General features: G+C 38.7%; 3 protein-coding genes across 3 annotated transcripts; 1 reads left to right on the forward strand and 2 right to left on the reverse strand.

Moving 5' to 3' along the window:
• Positions 1–677: 677 nt before the first annotated feature.
• Positions 678–3,066, reverse strand: rpl37a (ribosomal protein L37a). Its single transcript, XM_041803690.1, has 4 exons — positions 2,982–3,066; positions 2,151–2,279; positions 1,907–1,989; positions 678–844 (listed from the first exon to the last, which is right to left on the reverse strand). The coding sequence occupies exons 1-4, from the start codon at positions 2,982–2,984 to the stop codon at positions 781–783; spliced, it is 279 nt and encodes a 92-aa protein (XP_041659624.1). The 5' UTR covers positions 2,985–3,066; the 3' UTR covers positions 678–780.
• A 214-nt stretch (positions 3,067–3,280) lies between these two features.
• Positions 3,281–7,974, forward strand: cfap410 (cilia and flagella associated protein 410). The gene is made up of 7 exons (XM_041804402.1): positions 3,281–3,484; positions 3,579–3,597; positions 3,744–3,790; positions 3,919–4,148; positions 4,707–4,860; positions 7,297–7,396; positions 7,488–7,974. The coding sequence occupies exons 1-7, from the start codon at positions 3,408–3,410 to the stop codon at positions 7,650–7,652; spliced, it is 792 nt and encodes a 263-aa protein (XP_041660336.1). The 5' UTR covers positions 3,281–3,407; the 3' UTR covers positions 7,653–7,974.
• On the reverse strand, positions 7,967–17,661 carry orc2 (origin recognition complex, subunit 2). The gene is made up of 16 exons (XM_041804401.1): positions 17,551–17,661; positions 17,336–17,407; positions 17,088–17,243; positions 15,495–15,581; positions 15,275–15,364; positions 15,168–15,199; positions 14,667–14,724; positions 14,288–14,580; positions 14,091–14,200; positions 12,736–12,868; positions 11,982–12,078; positions 11,753–11,899; positions 10,767–10,938; positions 10,614–10,675; positions 10,397–10,515; positions 7,967–8,343 (listed from the first exon to the last, which is right to left on the reverse strand). The coding sequence occupies exons 2-16, from the start codon at positions 17,403–17,405 to the stop codon at positions 8,260–8,262; spliced, it is 1,710 nt and encodes a 569-aa protein (XP_041660335.1). The 5' UTR covers positions 17,406–17,407; positions 17,551–17,661; the 3' UTR covers positions 7,967–8,259.
• Between the last annotated feature and the right edge of the window lie 451 nt (positions 17,662–18,112).

An 18,112-nucleotide genomic window follows, 5' to 3' on the forward strand; every position in this document is an offset into this window, starting at 1 on the left:
CTTAATTTGATACCATAATGTAGCTGAAAATGGAAGGTCTTTTTTGAGTACCTAGAGCAGCTATACCACAGTCTCAAAGTACTTTTTGACATGCTTAGCAATTCAGTTTATCCTACAGAACATATAGGTTTGAGAAAAAATGTGTGTTGTCCATAATCAATTTGCTATTGCAGCTGATAATATTGCTCACAATAGTTATTAAATTTGTTAACTTTTAAAGAACAGCCTTCCTTAGCTACAGCAAAAGCCTCAAGCAGCATTTGCAGGAAGTACCTCCATTAAGATGCAATTAGGAGTTTTTTGAACCAACTTGCACAAACTGAGCACCAAATGACTGACAGACATTGCAGGTATTTTAATTAGCCCCGGTGAAGTTGCCATATACTCTTTGCTCCATTATATTATCACTGTAAAAGTTCATCATTCTGTGGGAAATCTTATGGCGCAATAAAACAAATCAGTGAGGCTTTTAGCTGCAAACTAAAAACACCAGGAGAATCCATTCTCCAAGTCAGATCATTACATGCTAACCAAGACCGAAAGCTGCTTTTGATTATGCACATTCCTTTCATAAAGATTTGGTGAAGCATTATTGTGTAGTTTGGAAAGTTTTTTTTTTTTTTCCACAAATTCATCACTGCGGTATAAAACAGATGTACAAAGACACAAACAAAGACTTCCGCTCCAGACTGATTTATTTTAGGATGTTGAGGCCATGTCCTGGTCGGTTAAATTATACAAAATAAAGTCCCAAATCCACCAGTGATCGTTGCACTTGGTTTACTGGTCCTTCAACTCCTTCAGTCTCCTGATCGCAGATTTGACTGTGACAGCGGAAGTTGTGCTGCAAGACAAAAGAAGACATTGCTTAGACCAGGTATGTACGGGGTATTTTTGTGACCATTGAGAAGTGTATGGCCGCAAACATTTCGAAAATAGTTCAGAAAATCAAATCAAGACACTTCATAATATCACTAAATGGGTTATACAAATTCAAAAACACAAACATCAAACAAAGCAGTTTAATAATTAGTTATCTGCATATGAATTATAGCCACCTTGGGTAAGAATTTTAATACATTTAATAAAATGTGCAACACTTTGAAACTGCCCTTTGCTTCTCCTTGAGGATATGCAACATCTAGTTCAAGTACAAATGTCAGCCTTATCTGGCATTCTTAGGCTCACATAGCTCTCAAAATACCGTGCAACAACATTTAATCATCAAAAATGAATAAAAATGAAAATAACTTTTTTTTTTAATTAATTTGTTGGCACCAAGAGTTCCTTCATAGTTTAGATATTCAAGGGAATGGAGTTGATCCTTTAAGTTTAGGGATTCACAAGCCATTTAATAAATTCTCATTAAAAAGTCTTACGAGTCATCACTATTTACTCCATACAGGATTCCCAGTGGGGGATTAACATCGCTCTGCATTGACAAACTCTTCCTGGATCTAAGAGGACAAATGTACTGTTCTGGGGGTACGCCTGAATTTTCTAAAGCAGACACCAGAATGCCCCTTCTCTGAAAGTTATTATTGGACAGTCTTTTCGGTTTGCCTTGCCATCGAGTTAGATAGTGACCTGTTTTTTCTTGAAAACAAGGTTCAGTGCATTGGCATGCATGACAAACAAAATGGGCACTTTACTCGTCCAAAGTGGTCATATGTAAAAGTGCAAGTAGATTTTAAAGACACTTCCACATTGCGTTTTATTGAAAAGCAAGGGACATTAAGCTCTCACGAAAACAAGCCATTTTGCTGCTTGACTTGCAACCTTTGTTTACCAAGTCAATATTCATACCAACTTCAGACAGATACATCGAAATGATCATTTTGGTATACAGCATGTGCCAGATAAAGCTGCATGGTATTATTCAAGTAATGTAGGCAGAGTTACTTACTTGTAAGTCCAAGCACCTCCAGCCACGGTTTTCATGCATGACCCACAGTGCCAGATACCAACTGCCCTCCTCTTCATCTTGGTCTGTAAACAGAAACATAATATAAAGTGAAAAACAATAGTATCTTGCCAGTTTGATCAGACAGCTTGTGTGCATGACACTGGAAGCTGTGCAACCAACTGAAGAAATCCACAGCATCCGTGTGCCACTACATTTAGGCATCATATTTGGCAGTTATCCTTACCTTGCCACAGAAAGAGCAGGTGTATTTTGCGTGCTGGGAGATTTCAATTTTCTTGACCATCTTCCTCAGCGATGCACCATAACGTGTGCCATATTTACCAACGATCCCCACCTTCTTGGTACGCTTGGCCTGTAGACAAAATGAACATACAGAAACAATATGCAAGTTAAGCTATGATACACAAGTAGATATAACCTGCAATGTGACCTGTCTGCCAATGAATTTTCACTCAGTACTGAATTTAGTTCTGCATCAAACACTGATCCGTCAAAATAATCAAGATGACACCTAAACACATAAGAGGTTGCGGAATCCATTAATTTCACAGCAGATATGTAGATAAGGTAAGGCAGTAAAGATGCAAAACCACGCATATCGAGGGTAATGAGCTCCTGTCACTGGTAAATTTGTCAGCTAGCTTCTATTAGCTCCCTCTAGCCCAGCTAGCCACCTAGCTATAGTTTACACCCATTTCACAACCTAAAGTTAGGTTTGGAGACGAAACACCTCAAGGCACCAACAAATCGCGTTATACATCAAACCTGCCGATCTGTTAATTTTCGTGGAAACCAGGACAACGTGTCAAATAAATGTTGTGTACGACTAGCTCGTCCGGTACATGGGTTAGTATAGCAATGGTGGAAGCCATTACTGGCTCAACTGGACACGAAAACATCGTTTTTGCTGTTTACACAAAACCCTTATAAACTCAAATATTAGGTATGTCTGATCCCAGGGAACATCGGAAACCCTGAAAATATGTGAATATGTAATTTACAGCACAGAAAGCGCCAGATTGAATTGGATTACAAGGGGACTATTCAGGCTCACCATCGTTTCAGTGGAGACGTACGTCCAAAGAGGGATTGGGTAGGGCGCATGCGCGCTTTACCCACTCGCTCGCGCTGCATTGTGGGGCTTTGAGTATTCACGGAATGCTGCCGCAGCTATTAAAAAATGAAATTTTTGGAGACGAAAAAAATAGGAAGTTATTTTTCCAAGAATAATAGTTTCTATTTCCCCTTTAAAACAAGAACAAAAATCCCCGGTTTTGCAAGAATTACACAGGAAGTGGCTGTAACTAAGGACGCTTCAGTGGATATACGCATGCGTATTCGTGCAGTGGACGACAACAATCCTGGCTACTGCAGTTAAAATGTTTGCCCGCTGGGCCTGTCATAATGCGGCCCTTTGTGTTTGTGGATATAGTAGTAGTTAAAAATATTCTTTTTTGACAGCGATGTTTGGAGATATGCTATGAAGCTAACGCGGAAACTAGTTCTTGCTAAGGCTAAGGCCTCCGACTTAGAAAGCGTGAAGAAACTGAACTGCTGGTAAGTGGTTGAATCAGTTTGTATTTAATGCTTCACATTTCTGATAACGTCAGGGACATTTCTGATAACGTCTTATTACATTTTACTTCTGCAGGGGATGCAACCTGACTGATGTGAGTAGCCAGACAGTAAAAGGGTACCAAACTGGCACTGAAACCCATATTTATGGCCAAATAACCAAACAAACATACTCGTTTTCAGGGGAAGTTGTATGTCTGTTTGCATGTATCCATAATAACAATGTCTTAAATCTTTCCAGATTTCCATTTTCACTCAAATGCCAAACATTGAGGTGCTGACACTCAGGTTGGTCCACTAAACTCTTCCTACTTTGACACATTCCAACACAAGCAAAGACAGATTAAATTATCATATACTGTCAGAATTAATAATCAGAACATGACTGCGATGTTCTTATTTCTCTCCCTCTGTAGTGTGAACGGCATCTCATCCCTCTCTCCTCTGTCTGGCTGTCTGTCTCTGGTTGAGCTCTACCTGAGGAGGAACATGATCCCCTCTCTCTCTGAGCTTTCTCACCTGCGTCCTCTGACTCGTCTCAAAGTCCTTTGGTTGGCTGAAAACCCTTGTTGTGGATCCGACCCCAGTCAGTATCGTCTTACCGTGTTGCGCTGTTTGCCTCACCTCCAGAAGCTCGACAACCAAGGTGAGAATGCAATGGTTTTGTTTCTGTATTTAGGGTTGTCACTATTCTAGGATTCAAAAATAATGCCTGTAAAAGTTACACTATATCAATACCTATTTCAGTACTAATGATCCAAAAGTAGAAGTCCTGGGCAACCAGTATTAGATTATTTCTTGTTTCAGTGATCATAAATTACAAGAAAACACCTACACAAAGTCTAAATTGCACAAAACATTTACAACATTTCAGTACCCCCAATAATTCATGCAAGGTGTTTGCCTGCAGTTTTAAATTGAACTTTTCTTTTCTTACATACCATTCTTACAAAGTAGCTGTAGCTTTTTTAAAAAAGTTTTAATATTTTTGATCACCATTTATCATTATAGTATAAAAGATTGCTCTGTTATAAATGGGTATCAAAAAAGTTTCAAAGTATAAAAATGCTGACGTGATTTACACCCACAGATGGAAACCTAAATGGCTTATTTAATCTTGAAACAAAATTGTGCTCAGCATTGATTGACTGGGGTCATGCAGTTAGAAATGATTATATTGAAGTTTTGCATGTGGTGTTTGCAGTAGTGACAGAAGATGAGATTGCACTCGCTCTCATGGATGGTGAAGAGGTCACCACTCCACCAGGCAGCGTTCAAAACCAGCTCTCCTCCAACGGACTTCCAGATGCTGAGACAGAGAATAATGACCCACTGAACTACAACATGGAGGAGACCAAGTAAGCTGTTGATTGTATCATAATATTTTGGGTGGCAATATTATAAAGAAATGGCATTTTCTTTATCATTCTTCTTATTTCAAATATTAGGGTGATTTTGCCAGTGGAAACATAAATATTTTACATCAGTCGTTATTTATTGTAAGATTCCTTACTTTAGCATAACTCGTTATTCCTGTAATAGTACAGAGATTTACACATGGTTGCATTAATTTGAGCTGGAACTACAGAGGCTGTAGTAGTGCTAAGTTTAAGGACTGGTTGATATGGACAAAAAATCATATCTCAATATTATTTAGCTGAATAGGAATACAAAGTTTGTTCAAAATCTGATGCTCACGGGTCAAATGCTAAATGTCACACAGACTAGGGGTGCCCAAACGATTTAACTAAATTTCTGCCCACATTAGAACATAGTGCTTGTGCTTAGCTGTATTGTATTTCTTAGTATCAAAAGTAGGCAGTGTTACTGTGTTAATTTTATAAAAAACGCAACAAAAGAAGCATTTTACTAAGAAGAAATCACTGACATATACACTTGTGGACAAAATTGTTGGTACTCAAATAATAAAAAATACAAATCACAAAAAATGAATTGATGAAAATCTGATATTGCTTTTGAATTGTGGTTCAACAGAATCTTTGGTGCTTTTAAGGTGTTGACAAGACATAAAAATACTTTGAAAAAAATCCATGAGTTCAAAAATGATGTCAGAGACTCCTTTACATGATTTACAGCTTTAAAAGATGCTAGATTTGGTTAACAGTTCATAGTTTTGTTTTTGTTTTGTTTTTTTCAATTTTAGGGCTTTTATGCCATAATGTTCCTAATGACATGATGACATGCAGGAAAGGAGGCACAGCTGGGGCGTACACCCCAGCTGTCTGCTTTAAGTTCTTTAGCGTCTGTTCAAAGGGCGTGACCTAGCCATCAGGCTATCTGCACAAAGTACAGGTGAATTTTTGTGGATCAAAACTGACTGTGAATCCTGACACAAAACTTGTGAATTTTCCAAAGAAAAAGCCAATGAACCTGCTGTCTATCATTATGTCTCAGCTTTGCTGTGATCTAGTCTGTACTGTCTTGTAAGTCTTTCAGATTCCCAACTAATGATTCACCATCTTGGTGTGTTAAAAGTTTAATTGCATCTGTGTTTTCATTTAATATAAGTGATGGTTTTTCTTATTTGGGAAAAAGAGTTGTTGTTGCCACTTTTACATCTCCGACTGTTAATGTTCGATATTTACCTTCTTCTCAGTGCCTTAGATTTTTGGTTACTGTATACCATGAAGCGTTGAAGTTCATAACAAGTTGGTGCTGCACCATTTGATAATATTGGGCAACTGCGATTTGCGATTGCCACTACAATATCATGCATAAAAAGTATTATGAGTCTATTTGCTTGGTTATAAAGAAAACTATATAAAAATAATAATAGTTTTGACGTATAGATTCCTCATACCATGAGAAAATACAACATTGAGGTTTTTTACAGTACTGATTTCAAAATAATTTATTTTAAAAAAAGTTTTTCTATTTTGAAAATAGTTACTTCTACAAAGTGCAATAGCAGCACTGTTGTGAACTTTAAGGCCTTTCTGTCACTATTTACTAAACCTTTCAAGAACTACTTAATTCAAATAATATCAGCCTATTCTTCAATGTTACTGCACTGTCTTACATCATGATTGCAATTGCGATTAATTGTGCAGCACTGTAACACATCATACAGCCCTGACTCAGCATTGTACTCTTTGCTGAAGAAGGTTGGCCTTCAGTTGCCAATTGTAGTCCAAATATTTGACATCCTTATTTACAAGGCAATACTTAACCTGCTTATCACACACTTGTGTAATGTTTTTTATTCATAAAAAGTTGGCTGCTGCAGTCTTCACTCTATGAGCCCCACACAAAACTTATCCTTGTTCTCTGTCCCCAAAGTTCTTCTTGACTTGAAACTATGGTTTAAGGTTCTCCTTTAGCTTGGAGCCTGCTTCAGGAGAATTTGAATCTTGGGAGCCCTTTGTATCTTTTTAAGAAGTAGATTGAAGGTGTTTGAGGAAGATGAATCCAGTGTGAATGCTTAATTAGATAATTTTCTGTTCTATAATCCCGGATTGTTTCATCTGCGTTTGTATTTTTTGGAGTTTCATGTCTGCTACTGTTGAATGTGCATCTGCACTAAACCTGGTGTTCTTATGAATGACATTTCTAATCTAGATGAGGCTTTCAAGGTCTGAATAGAAAATCAATATTTCATTGGAATAATCATTAAATATCCTGAATATATTACATCCTGACCAAATTAAAATATATTGTGAAGTTGGATTTTTTTCTGTTCCTTTCCCTGTTAAACTGGTATTAACACAGAAAAAGTAAGGCCTGCATTGGCTGATATCTATAAATACAGCTGTTTTCTCTCTATTTGTTTTTAGCAAAATCAGGGAGGAGTTGGGGATGAAGCCCCTTCCCAGAGACAAGTTCTCTTCTCTTTCTTCTCCATCAACCAGAGAAATCAAACAATCATTCAGAAAGGTACTTTCTTCTCCAACTCACAACATCAGAATATAGTCTCCAATAACTGGAACGTGTCTAATAAATCTCTTCTTCGTTATTTTACTTTTAGACACACACTCTGGATGCAGTTCTGCTTCTGCTGAGGGATTTGGATGAAGAAGAGCTTCGTGTTGTTCACACAGCAACTCAGAACAGACTTCAGACTTACACGCTGGATTCAGAAAGGCTCAACGATTCACTGCAGACACAGAAAACACCCAACATCCAACACTGAACACCCAAACCTCCCATCCTTACACCTTAAACCCATCTTCTTCTTCTTCTTCTTCTTCTTCTTCTTGGAACTCTGAAGCAGAATCCTGAAACACCAGCTTCATTGTTAACAGTTACTTTCATACCACTTTAAGCTCTGCATGTGATGTTGATTTACTCAACAACCTCTTTTCTCACTCACGTGCAGCTGTACTGACTCATGTCCTCTACTTCTTTGCTTTGCAGCAGCATGCCTACCTGCCTTGTAAGAACAAAGATTGTAAGTTTTGCTAACTGTAAATCTATTTCTGTAATAAAGAATAAATTGCAATACAATAACTCTACAAGTTGATTTTTATTTACAGAGTTATCAAAAAACACGAAGACCAAAGCAAAAGTGAATGTCACAGTACTACAGGGAGATTTCTTAAAAGTCTCAATATTACACCAATAATTAATTTATTCAAACTGTTGAGAGCCTGTAAGTTGGCTTAAGTCATGTGGTATGGATATGTGATATAGGTCATCTTATATTCAGCCTTCCCTGTGCTGGGGATTAACCAAAATATCTATGCTGAAGCTGAGTCTGTCAGTGATGTGGAAGTGATCAAGACCAAAGCCGTCTCCTCTCAGTCCCCCTCCTCGTTCTCCAAAAAATCCATCAGTGTGCTTGCATCCACAGCCACCAGCAAGTACTCCACTCCATCTGCACCCTGGTAAATTATGGGAAACAATGTGAGTAAAAACACATCAAGTTACATTCCTATTTGTCGGTTTTGCACAGCTAAAATCTGGAAAACAATAAGATAACCAACACAAGTCAGCAAAGACCCAATTATCTGATGGTTCTGAACCTTATCTACAGATTTTCCTGTGATTTCTGAAGGGCTAAGAGGGATCCTTCCCTCAACTATTCTCTCATAAGATGATTGGAGCCACTCCAAATTGAGATGGTAAATATTAAACGTTCAATATTTATCATCAGAAATGCTGTTGTGTAGGGGAATGGCAAAAAAGGCATAGACAGGATCTTAATGTGGAACAGAGCAAAAAGAGGCAGACTGACTGAGGGAGGAAGCACAACAAACACAGCTTAGGCAATGATATTTACATAAAGTATAAAATTAGACCTCACACACCCTTTCTGACACTCTTCTTAAGGAAGCTTAAGGGTCATAAAGGCAAGGACAAACCACCTAAAGAACCCAATTTCCCCAAGTACTGTGAACGTATTCTTAACACATAAAAGCCCGTTTGGCTTTCGCATGGAGTTTTTCACAAACTTCAAGTGCGCTTTCATGTGTTTTGTACTGAGGAGAGCCACTCGGCCATAAGATCAGTGGAGGGCTGCAGTGATGTTTGTCCTTGAGGAACTTTGTCTCATTTCCACACAGGATCTTTGGAGCTCAGTCAGAGTGACCACCAGGTTCTTGGTCACCTCTCTCACTAAGGCGTGACCAGCTTTTAGAAGAGTCCTGATTGTCACCCATCTGAGACAAACGAGGGGCCTTTAATTCGGGCCTCGTCCATAGCTTTGTTTCATGCCCGAAAGTTGCCTCCTTCTGGAAAGAGGTGTTTAAAATCATGTCTGAAATTATTAATGGTCCACTAGAACCAGACCCTTGGCTGATCATCCTCGGTGTGTCCACAACACCCAATAAATTTACATCAACTCAACAAGAATTCCTCTCCTATTGCTTGGTAACTGCCAAAAAGCTGCTCCTTATGCTATGGAAAGGAACTTCGGTTCCCTCTACTAAACTGTGGTTACACCAGTTAATTGATACGTTGCACTTAGAGAGGATCAGGTATGTCCTAAGAGGCAATCCACACAAGTTTGACAAAATATGGCAACCATTTATCTCATGGCTTAAGAAAGAGAACACATCGAAGTCTATCCCTAATTACTACTGCAAGATAATGGAGTGTGCCTGGGGAGAGGGGGACAGGGAGGGCAGGGTGGGATGATGATGATGATGTTGGGATAGAGGGTCTTGTGTTTTTTTTTTCTTTTGTTTTTTCTGTCAAACCAAATTTTGTTTTTATGCTGATACCCATGTTTTCATGTTTGCTTGTTTATAACAAAGGAAATGAGCAATGTATATTTTGTATACTGTATAATTATTTGTACATTTTAAGGCATCTCAATAAAATTTACTTGGATAAAAAAAAAGAAGAGTCCTGGTTGTGCCAAACTTCTTCTATTTGAGAATCATGGAGGCCACCGTGCTCTTGGGAACTTTCAGTGCAACAGACATTTTTCTGCAGCCTTCCCCAGATCTCTGCATTGCAATAATCCTGCCTCTGAGCTCTGCAGGCAGTTCCTTTGACTTCATGGCTTGGTTTTTACTCTGATATGCATCATCAGCATCAGCAAGAGGTGTGTGCCTTTCTAAATCAAGTCCAATAAACTAAATTTACCACAGGTGGACTCCTGTCCAGGTGTGGAAACATCTCAGCAAAGATTGAAAGAAACAGGGGGAACATGAGATAAACTTCAAGTGTTTTTGCAAAGGGTCTGAATACTTATGTCAATGGGATAATTCAGTTGGGTATTTTTAATAAATTTGCAAATTCTAAAATTCCGTTTTCACTCGGTCATGATGGGGTTCTGATTATTATTTAAGTAATGTAATTAACAGCCTATTTTATCTCAGTAATCCCAACTCCTCCCTCCTATGCTCATATCTTTAGTGGGAGAGAGAGAAGAACGGAGAGAAATCAAGATATATAAACAAAGTACGGCTTTGAGAAAAAGGACCTCACCTTACGGGTCCGGATCAGTTTGTGATCTCTGAACTCAGTCAGCTGAGTCCTCAGCGTGAGGTCTGAGTTCACCAAGAACGCCTCTCGACAACGCTGATAGAAATCTTGGAAGGACAGTCCTGCACACAGCCAAAGTAAAACATTACAACCACACCAGCATACATTTAAATTTTACATGAAAATCATCATCATTTTAAAAACTGGAGTGTTTAGGCACCTGTGTACGAAGGATTGTCTTTGTTTTCCAGCTGAAAGTTCACCAGCAGTTTGAAAATTCCTCTGCACAAAGAAATGACACACAACAATCAGCCTCTATGGCATTGTTCACATTAAAGCTGTCACATTAATCACACTGAGGTGTGGTTGGTACCTTGCATTGGGCGTCAAGCTGCGCAGCACGTGCGTGAGTGAGGACAGAGCGAGGGCGCCAGTCTGCTGAACCAAGAGAGAGTTTTCATATGACGTCTCCTCGGCATAATGCTGGAAGGTCACACACTCCCACCATAACCAGTTAAACTGACTCTGCTGAAACTGGTCCCATACTGCAAGCACAAGGGAAGGAATTGTCTGATTATACTTTTAATTAGATTTAAATCAGTCACCCTTTATTTATACTGGACAAATTATTGAGAGACAATGCTCAATTACAAAAATGCAAGTTAAATACATAAAAACAATCACAAGACAAAATGGACCATATAATGACCAGGAGATAGATATAGAAAAGGACAAATGGAGGGATTATCACATAAAGACAAAAAGAAAGGGTGTAAAAAAAGCTAAAATCTATACATAAAAGCTGCACTGGTATATAGGATGCAGTCTGTTTTTGGGGTCTTCCATTAGGAAAAAAGATTTTAGCTGTTGTCCCACATTATGATTTTTACTGTAATCAGCAAAGTCCAGACTGTGCAGTATCTGTGTAGACATGAATCTCTTTTACCATCTTCTTTTGCCATTTGCAGTCTGTGCTCCAGCTAGCCAACAGCCTGGTAGTTGAGCTCTCAGTCTACAGTGATAGCTGTGAAGTACAGACACAAAGCCGGCAACCTCCACCTATCACTTCTTGTCTTAAATTGAGGAGTCATTTTAATTACACCAGAGCTTTGCATATTTACTTGACAATAAACCTCTATTTTCTTCAAATGAATAAATGAGCCTTAGAGGTAGAAAAGATGCCAGCCTGGTTTGCCCAGCACATTGTGAGCAGCAAAATATCTGCATTTTTACTGGTTTATTGGTAACACTTGCATAAAAGATGCAATAACCTTTTAAAAAATACATCTTGCACACTAGATTTTTTATGGTACGTAACCCCAAAATTCAAATTGGAAACACATAATCAAGAACACTCACCCAGAGGGGCGTTAATGTGGTCTAAAGAAGCCACCAAGTGCAGGTTGGGCAGTGATGCCAGCTGCCCCAGTGCACTCTGGGTCTTCTCTCCTCGCAGCATCGGTCCATCGATATTGTGGATGAGCAGGTAAATATGTAGGTCTGGGTCTGCAAAGACAAACCTCAAGTTGAAACACAGAATTCAAATGCAGCCTGAAGATGGAGAAAACTGACCTGCTCACATACTCACCGTCTTTAAGAGTCTGAGTGATGTACTGGATCTGATCTGACGGAGTCCGGAAACTTCCCTGGTGCTCCAGAACCTCACATGTCAGAGCGTTCAAGATCTGCCAAAAAAGAAAAAAAAAAAAAACTAATAGAAACTGGAGCACTGTATGTATAAAATTCACATCTACCTCTTTTTTCATTTTCCAATCACAAGGTGCAGCTCAAATGAAAATAAAATCCTCCATGACTATGTCTGACAATAATTCTTTACAATGCCCCACCCTACATGTGTTTCTCAGCTTAAATCCCATCTGTTCATACAAAGCATAGTTTTGTAGAAACAGTTCATGTTTTATTGACAAATGTTTCTGAAAACAATGGAAACATCACAATATAGTAGCTTTGGATTCATGCACTAATGAGGTAGAGATTTTTTTCATGTTTTTATATTTCATATTTCACAGCGTGACAAAACATGTCAGCCTTTCATAACTGCTCGAAGGCAGGATACAGTCATTGCTGGTCCTAGTACTGTTTTTTTTTCTCATCTCATGTCATACCAGGGACTTTCCCAGTCCCTAAGCTCTTAAAACAGGATCTTTGGAGATCTTTATTTAAAGCTACGTCCCCCGAAGTCATTGTCTTTACTAAAATGGTGTTCTTAGCTCTGTAAAGTACATTAAATTGCTCTTTCTGTGATTGCTTCATGAACTTACTCGACTTGTGAAAAGATGAGAGAACAGGGCATACGTTTAAAAAGATTTAAATACACTCACTGATTTGAGGGTAATGGAGGGGAAGAAGCCGTTGACCACAAGGTGGATTTCTTGAGCTAAGTGAGACGCACGGAAATCCTCCAGCAGAGACTTTTTACTTCCCAAACCGTAGACGACTACACTGAATCCCAACCTGAAAACACAAGTAATTACTGTACAACAGAAACCAAATCCATGAAACATGAACAGACATGGCAGAGGGGTACTGAACAAAGCCATAAAAGTGAGTTTTAAGATGAGATTTAAAGAAGGAAAACTAGTTTGCTTGTCTGGGATCTCAAGGCAGGGAGTTGTGCAGCTGTGGGGCCCAAACTGCAAAAGCTCAATCTCTTTTTGTGACCGGTCAGCTTTTAGGAACTGCTCGACAATTTCAGGCAGCAGTCAGGATCACGGGGGGGAGCAAATCATAGATACGTGAAGGGGTCTATTAAAGTATTAAAATGAAGCTATTTCAGAGTTTGGATGCAAAGCAGGGCTGCATCTCTTTGACCACCTGGGTGTTAAAAGATAGGTCAAAGTCAAAAAAGGATCCTTGCTTGTCTTTGTAAACATGGTTAGTTGGAGCAACCATACTGGCAGTGAGGTTTTAATGCAGAGACTGTGAACTACAGAGGGAGTAATAATAAAAATGTCAGATATGGAGTTGCTGAGGTTTAAAAAATTTGACATCTAATCTTTATTTTCTGCCACACAGGCTTAAATGTGAGAAATATCAGAGATGCTAGGGCATAGAGTTGCATTACAATGAAAGTCTGTTTACTCTAGGGAAGTGATCATCAACTGGAGGCCCAGGGCCACATCAGGACCCCCACAGCTTCCTATCTGGCTCCCAGAGGATTATTAAATTCAGAAATTTTGAGAGGGCAAAATTTGGCATGCTTTTTTTTTTCTTAAGGTAAACCCTTCAACCTGGTGACTTATCAAACAAGAGGCACACAAGTATTTCTGTAATTTGGCTTGGTAAACACATATTTCTGTTATCTTTATTAAAGTTGCAGTTTTTTTGCATCAATTTTCCACATAAGACTCTTTGAGAGTGCAATTTACCCCTTTGAGAATCTACACAAATCTGTTTCCTGCCTGTGTTTTTGACCAATCAAAACATAGCTCCAGAAATATGAGCTAAATTTCTCAATCACCCCCTTGTGGCTGGCTGCAGTATAGGTGATAAGGACTGATCTCACTCTTAAGGGCTCAAAGTTCCAGTATTTTTATAAGAAAATAATATTTTTTTCTACAAGAGTATGTTAATTAGACAGAAATATTGATTTTATTCCAGTTTATTTTAATGTCTGTACCCCTAAATAGACCCCTGAGGGATGCCACAACAGAGGAAATGAGCAAACCACACTCACTGTAACTGCAGCATCCACTTGTTAAAGTGCTTCCTGTGTTTGTTGTTGAGCTGCTGAATCTCTCTGGAGTAGCAGGATGGTTTCCCCTCTAACAGCTGCACCAATGTCTCCTACAAATACAAAATAAAAACGCCCTTCAGCAACACTGAATCAAGTCTTAGTTTAGACGTGTTAAACACTTGCTGTTTCTTACTGACCCTGTCCAGTTTAGGCGTATGCAAACGCTCCAGTGTGCGGTCTGACGTCAGGACCTTTGAGCTGCCATGAGCTTCAAAATACTCCTCCACCATACTCGGCTGGTTCAGGGGTTCAGAAATTTTGCTCTTCTTGCCAGGAGTTTTGTAGAGAGATGCAGATAAACTTTTAGAGTTCTTTACTGGAGTCTTCAGGTTCTCCTTGTCTTCTTTCTCCACTTTCTCCTCATCTTCCTCGTCCTCCCCGGAGTCAGAAGGCGACAGCTCACTATCGCTGTCTGAACGGAGGCTTGGAGCTGAAGGAATTATACAATTTTAGATTCCAACAGTCTTAATAACAGGGAAATCTAGGTTCAAACATGGCAGAACTTGTTAAACTTACTTGTTATCCTCTTCCTCAACCTGTGTGGAGTCGTGGAGACAAACTGAACTTTCTTGCTCTGAGATGAAAACAGAAGAAATTCAAATGAGAAAACTGAGAATTCAGCATCATCATGATAAAGTTAGAGTTAAGGATTAAAGCAAGATTATAATTTATTTTTGAATACTTTCTACTTTCCAATAAAGTCTGTGTGCAATAATCTCTGTTGTTTGTCTATCTGCTTGAATCCAAAAGTAGCAAACCTTTAGAAAAACTTCTAATGGAACAAGCCAACAAATTTGTGCAACTCAGACAGACTGCAGGAATTCCCAACAATTGTTTGACAAAAAACAAGAAATAACCTTATATTGGGTACTCATGAATTCTTTCTTGCCATTTTACAAGTAAGCATTGATAATGTTTTTAACTTTTATCATATCAAAGTTTAAAATTCTGGAAATGTGACAAAAATGGTTGAAATGCACATAAAATCTAAGAAAAATAAATTTCTTCGAGTCTCACCCTCTGTGGTGTCCTGCTCTCGGCTCCTTTGTCTGGTCAGAGAAAGAAAAAACACATTTAGTTTCACGTGAATGGAAGAAAAATGTCCAGTATTGTGTTAAACTTACTGCGGCCAGTCCGGGTGGGAGTAGAGGGCTCTGCTTTGGGCGTCTTGCTGAATGTCACACTTTTCGCAGGTGTCCGGGCCAACTCGTTAGCTTTCATTTGAACAACAAAAATGTTAGAACAATGTAAACTATAGAGGAAAATAAATCTGGTCAATGCAGATAGTTCAATCAATACACGATGGAGAGTATATATGTGACAGGAGAGGTTGGAGGCACTCACCCGTCTGGGCCATGCTGTGTCCTCGTCTGACTTTCTGAAAGGTGAAAATGGAGGCTCCAGCCACTCTGGACAAACCCTCTTCATCCTCTGTAGAGCCAAGAAAACTTATGTCAACATGGTAAGCACAATTCATTTCTTTTTTATCATATTTATAAAAGGACTAAACATTATAGCTTCATTAAGGCTGATACTGATATTTAAAATAACAATTTAGCTAATGCCAATGTTTCTTTCATTAGTTCTCTTGAAACACTCCCTGTATGCAAATGTTATGTTTGACCATGAAAACAGACCAGAGTTTTTTCCAATAGGTGACTCCTTCCACCCAGTAAAATATCTCCTCTTTTAAACAGTTGGGTGTGCTAGTATTCACGGACAGTTCATTGGAAACAACAAATAAACACTGGCAACTGAAATCTGTTCAATCCACATTATTTGGCCGGAGCCAATGCTTGCCAGTAAGGTTGATACCAATGATAAACCGATGCATCCCTACATTAAATATACAGTATAAAAGATAACTCACTATCTTGAGTAAATACGGTGTCATTAAGGTCGTTGGTGGAGAGATTTTAATATGTAGGTCAATACTAAATTACCCCAATGATTCTTAACTGGTGCATCAGGACCTAAAAGTGGGATGCAAATGTGTGCTGGGAAAAAAATGTGGTAAAAGTCTATGGTGTACAGAAGCCCTAAATGGACATTCTGCATCCACTTTATTCCCAGGGAGGTTACCTTAGCCACAACTGTGGTTGGAACTTCCTGTACAGTAACAATAACAGAGAAAACACGTTTCCACAAATTACTTACTTATGTAATTTAGCAATTAGCACAAATGGTGGTTGCTTCATTTCTTTTGAATGAGGCATCCAGCTAAATGTTATTAAAAGCTGAGGGTTATCAGTTAGATTTTCTGAAACACCTGGGACCTGTTGCTCTGTTGGAGGTACTAATAAATACACCAAGCTACATTTGTGTCTTCTGCAGTCTTGCATAGGGATGTGATTCTGTTATATTAATCTAATATCAATTCTTAATTTGTTCAGTCCGTTACCAGACTGAAGACCTGACCAAGTAAATTACAAGAAAAATTACACAGAAATCACAAGAAACAGTAAAATAATGTGAATGTATGGATTTCCTCTCAGGGCTTTGTAATGATGTACTTTACTGGCATGTTTGTTTTAGCTCTGTCTCCTTGTCTGGTCACGTTTTCTTTCAACCAAACTGCAACATTTTTCTTTAAATACATCTGAGTGGTTGAATTTTTATATATGTAAATTTTGGGTTGCTATTTCACATTAAAGAAGTGAGATGGGTAGTGAGACTAGACCAGTCGAGAACCACTGCTCTGCAGCATTTTATACCATAAAAATTATCACGTCTTCAAGATCATTTTGCAGTGACTTTGAAAGAGACAAATCTAGTGGAATAAACCTACTACCCTAAAGTTTATACTAAAAGGCAGTTGGGTATTGTTATTTATAGATGTGCAGTAGGCTGAATAAAATTCATAAAATAAGAATAAAAACAGGCAGACTAGGACAGATGCGCTGCTTTAAAAAAAGACAAAATAATAGCCTCACTCACCCTCTGCATTGTTTGTTCCTAGAGCTTGGATGTAGTTCTGCTCATCCAAAAGTCCATTTTCATCTCCATCATGATCCTCATCCTCTAGGACTCGTTTTCCAGCTGGACTTTTAAACTTCACCATCTTCTGAACAGCTCCACTGTTGCTTTGCCCACCTTACAGGTAAATGCACAGGCACAGGCAGCTCGTTTACACACCTGCTCGTATACATATAAAAACATCTTACCGAGATAAGTAACATCCATACCCTCCTGTTTGTCCACGATGTGCTCCAGAGCATCTCCATCACCGATAAACTTCACCTCCAACACACTCATGGCTGAAAGACACAGAACACTCAGATGCGGCGACATAAACGTAGATTGGCAGACGGGAGCAGCAACAACAAACAGCAGCGGTGACCTCAATATCAAAAATAAATCAGGAACAGTAGCGTCACGTATCTGAGATACAGCGTCTTACCTGGTTATGCCGGTGTAACTCAATTAACATGGATATAAGACTTCTATAAAGTGAAAGCTGCGCTGTGTGGTGGTGTGACAACTTTCCGCGCCATCTCCTGAAGTTTTAAACCACGTGACAAGTGAAAGGTCGTGAAGCGACCAATCAGAACGTCAAATTCAGCGGGGACTACATCTCCCAGAATGCACTTCGCAAAGTTGCTTTTTTGAAGCTACTTCAACGACGAAAGGAAGGCACCACAAGCTATAGATTCATTCATGATTCATAAATTACTATTTCTTTTAATTTATTTATTAAAACTCCGTGTAGCTACTTAGGATTTTCATAAAAACCAGAATGCTAATTTTCTTTTTTTTCCAGAGGGAAAAATGTTCTACTTCTTCTTCTTATTATTATTATTAAAAGTGATGGAGAAAAAACATTTGCGGTTGTTTAAGACTTTCCTGTGTCAAAATGCTAAAATTTTAAAAGTTTTTATAAGCATCATGCAACCTTTTTTACACACAGCTACAACCTCTTTTGAATAAGAACATTTTACTAGAAAGCCTATACATCATTCAAT

Source organism: Cheilinus undulatus, linkage group 13 (genome assembly GCF_018320785.1).
Source record: "Cheilinus undulatus linkage group 13, ASM1832078v1, whole genome shotgun sequence".
Lineage (NCBI taxonomy): Eukaryota > Metazoa > Chordata > Actinopteri > Labriformes > Labridae > Cheilinus > Cheilinus undulatus.